This window comes from Bactrocera neohumeralis, chromosome 4 (genome assembly GCF_024586455.1).
Source record: "Bactrocera neohumeralis isolate Rockhampton chromosome 4, APGP_CSIRO_Bneo_wtdbg2-racon-allhic-juicebox.fasta_v2, whole genome shotgun sequence".
Classification (NCBI taxonomy): domain Eukaryota; kingdom Metazoa; phylum Arthropoda; class Insecta; order Diptera; family Tephritidae; genus Bactrocera; species Bactrocera neohumeralis.
Window position 1 is genome coordinate 56,922,604 of NC_065921.1, and position 2,383 is coordinate 56,924,986.

At 40.9% G+C, this 2,383-nt stretch overlaps 1 protein-coding gene across 1 annotated transcript; it reads right to left on the reverse strand.

Annotated features, from left to right (window-relative positions):
* Positions 1 to 589: 589 nt before the first annotated feature.
* Positions 590 to 1,996, reverse strand: LOC126755786 (uncharacterized). Its single transcript, XM_050468515.1, has 2 exons — positions 1,851 to 1,996; positions 590 to 1,746 (listed from the first exon to the last, which is right to left on the reverse strand). The coding sequence occupies exon 2, from the start codon at positions 1,529 to 1,531 to the stop codon at positions 590 to 592; it is 942 nt and encodes a 313-aa protein (XP_050324472.1). The 5' UTR covers positions 1,532 to 1,746; positions 1,851 to 1,996.
* Positions 1,997 to 2,383: the final 387 nt, after the last annotated feature.

Below are 2,383 nucleotides of genomic sequence, written 5' to 3' on the forward strand. Positions count from 1 at the left end.
TTTTGCCTCTAGTTTCTAAAGAGAGCCTTAAGAGGAAATCTTCAAATTCTGTTATTGCTGCGCTGGGACGAGCATAGCAACTAACAAAATATATCCCTTGTATATTCGCCCATGTGAAAAAGTTATGAGCTTCTCTGGAGCTGGTCTTGAAAGGTTGTCCTTTGCGGGACCATATTGCTGCCTTGCCGGTTTTGTCTGCAATCCATGTGCTTTCCGGACGCTGGGAGTATTGTTCACTTAGTATGGCGACATCAATGTTCTCTTCTGTGATTGTCTGGTCTAGTAAATCCTGTGCTGCTGCGCAATGATTTAAGTTTAACTGTACTATCCTCATTTCCTTAGAGTCTTCACCATCTCCACGTACTTGGGGCAAGTCATGCTCAATACGGAGTGTTCCCCTTTGCAGAGCATCCAGCTCGGAACGTTGGTGCATGACTTTGCTAAATGTCCCGTGGTTCCGCAACGGGTGCATTGAGAAGATCTGTCTGTCAAACTACGGCAGTTACGCGCCATGTGACCCAGGTGGAAACATTTATAATATCTAGGAATAGGCGAGTATTCTCGAAGGCGGCAGATCGACCATCCTATCTTAACTTTGCCCGACTTTTCTCATACTTTTGACGCTTGATTTCTCCAGGTTTTGGATATCGCACTCTTTTTTTAGCGCCTCACAGATTTCTTCAGGTGTAGTAATTTCATCTAAATCCTTACACACTATTGTGACGCTATGGGTTTTTGGCTGTATTAGCGCCATTTCACCCACCGCGCCCTCTAAGACGCTTTGGAATGATTCGGCTCTCTTGTCCGCCTGATTTTTTAGCTCAATCAGTAGGTCTCCTTTCATTGTTTTTCTTATGTAGGTCACGTTTGCTCCCAACTCTTCAAGACCGCTGTCACTTTTTATCTTTCGTAAAATATCAGCATACGACGACCCTTCCTTCTTGGTTATAATGATGGCGTCCGGTTTCGTTCTTATTTTCTTCTGAATCGGCTTTCTCTTTTTGACAACATCCACCCATTTTTCACACGCGTTATGTTGACCCGTGATATCTATTATTTTCGTGGCCTCACTGGTCATTTGTTGCACCTTTTCAATAGCCTTTTTTGGCTTTTTTGTAGGGGGTAGCTCTCCCGATGCTTCTCGCAGCCGCTTTGGGGTATTAATCTCTTTGGAAATATGAGAAAGCTGTGTTGCTTTCTCTACCATAGTTTTTTCCACCGGTTTCTCAGCTTTACTATATAAGCACATTATGCTACTAAGTAAATCGCGCATTGCCTGGTTTACATGCCTTTGACCAGCCATCATATTTTCTAACTCTTTTAATTTGCAGCCCAGGTTGTTGAAATAGTTTGAGGGCTCATTATTTAGTGATTTCTCTTCACTTTTGCTTGCCCGATCAGCAGTTTCACTAAATGTTGATCCAGCAGCGGTGGATTTCTCATTTTTGCCGTTTGGGGGCGTTCTCAACATTTTAGAATTCCTCCGAAAAGGATTCTCTGGTGTACGCCCCATACTATTCTCGGAGGCCATAACCTCAGTGAGAAAGTAGTTTGGGTACACCTGTTAGTGAGTACGTTCAGTCCCTGCTGCTAAAACCTAACTTATATTATAAATGGTTGGCAATGCCTAAACCAAAAGCAAGACGAAAAGGAGAAAAAGCGGAAAAGCGAAAAAGCGAAAACGGAGAACAGCTGATTTGATCAAAGCAAAACGGCAAATTAAAAAATAAGCGCACGTTTGATTCGCTGTTATTAGGGGAAATAAAAAAGTTATTGCTAAATAATTTGGAAATTGGCCGCGAAAAGGGGCAGGTATTTGCAAATAAATTTTTGTTTAAATTAAATTGTACTTATCTATTTCTTTGGGTTTAGTATCCACTTGGATCGTCCGGAATTCCGGTAAGTCCTAACTCAAAAAATCTAGTGTTTTCACAATGAAAAGCTAGGATTATTTAGCGAATAATCCAAGAGCGTAAATAACACGTCCACTTCACTCAACACTAACTTTGAAATGAAAGTCTGTGGAGAAATATATCAATGTTGGGTTAGGCAGGGCACTACAAGAGCAGGGAGTCTGTACAAATATTTGGACGCTACAGTAGACACAAATATTTTCGACTGAATCGTTAATGCGCCAAAAATAAAATATTTTCCAATTTCGAACAGCTGCATTAAATACAGAGGAATCGGAAATTTCAGGGATGTACCTCCACAGACTCTATGAAGCTTTGATTGCAGAGAGCGCAAATTTTCTATGATCTTAGATTGTACTAATCTCTAACTAAGAAGATGCGTATAACTTTAAAGGTCTCCCATCGCTTATAGAGGTCTTCATTTTGGCGGCTGGATCAGTCATATTCTTAAATACTATATACATATATAT

What these genes read in the sequence shown, in the direction of transcription:
- LOC126755786 (XM_050468515.1), bottom strand. Translation starts at nt 1,531, where the DNA reads ATGGCCTCCGAGAATAGTATGGGGCGTACACCAGAGAATCCTTTTCGG.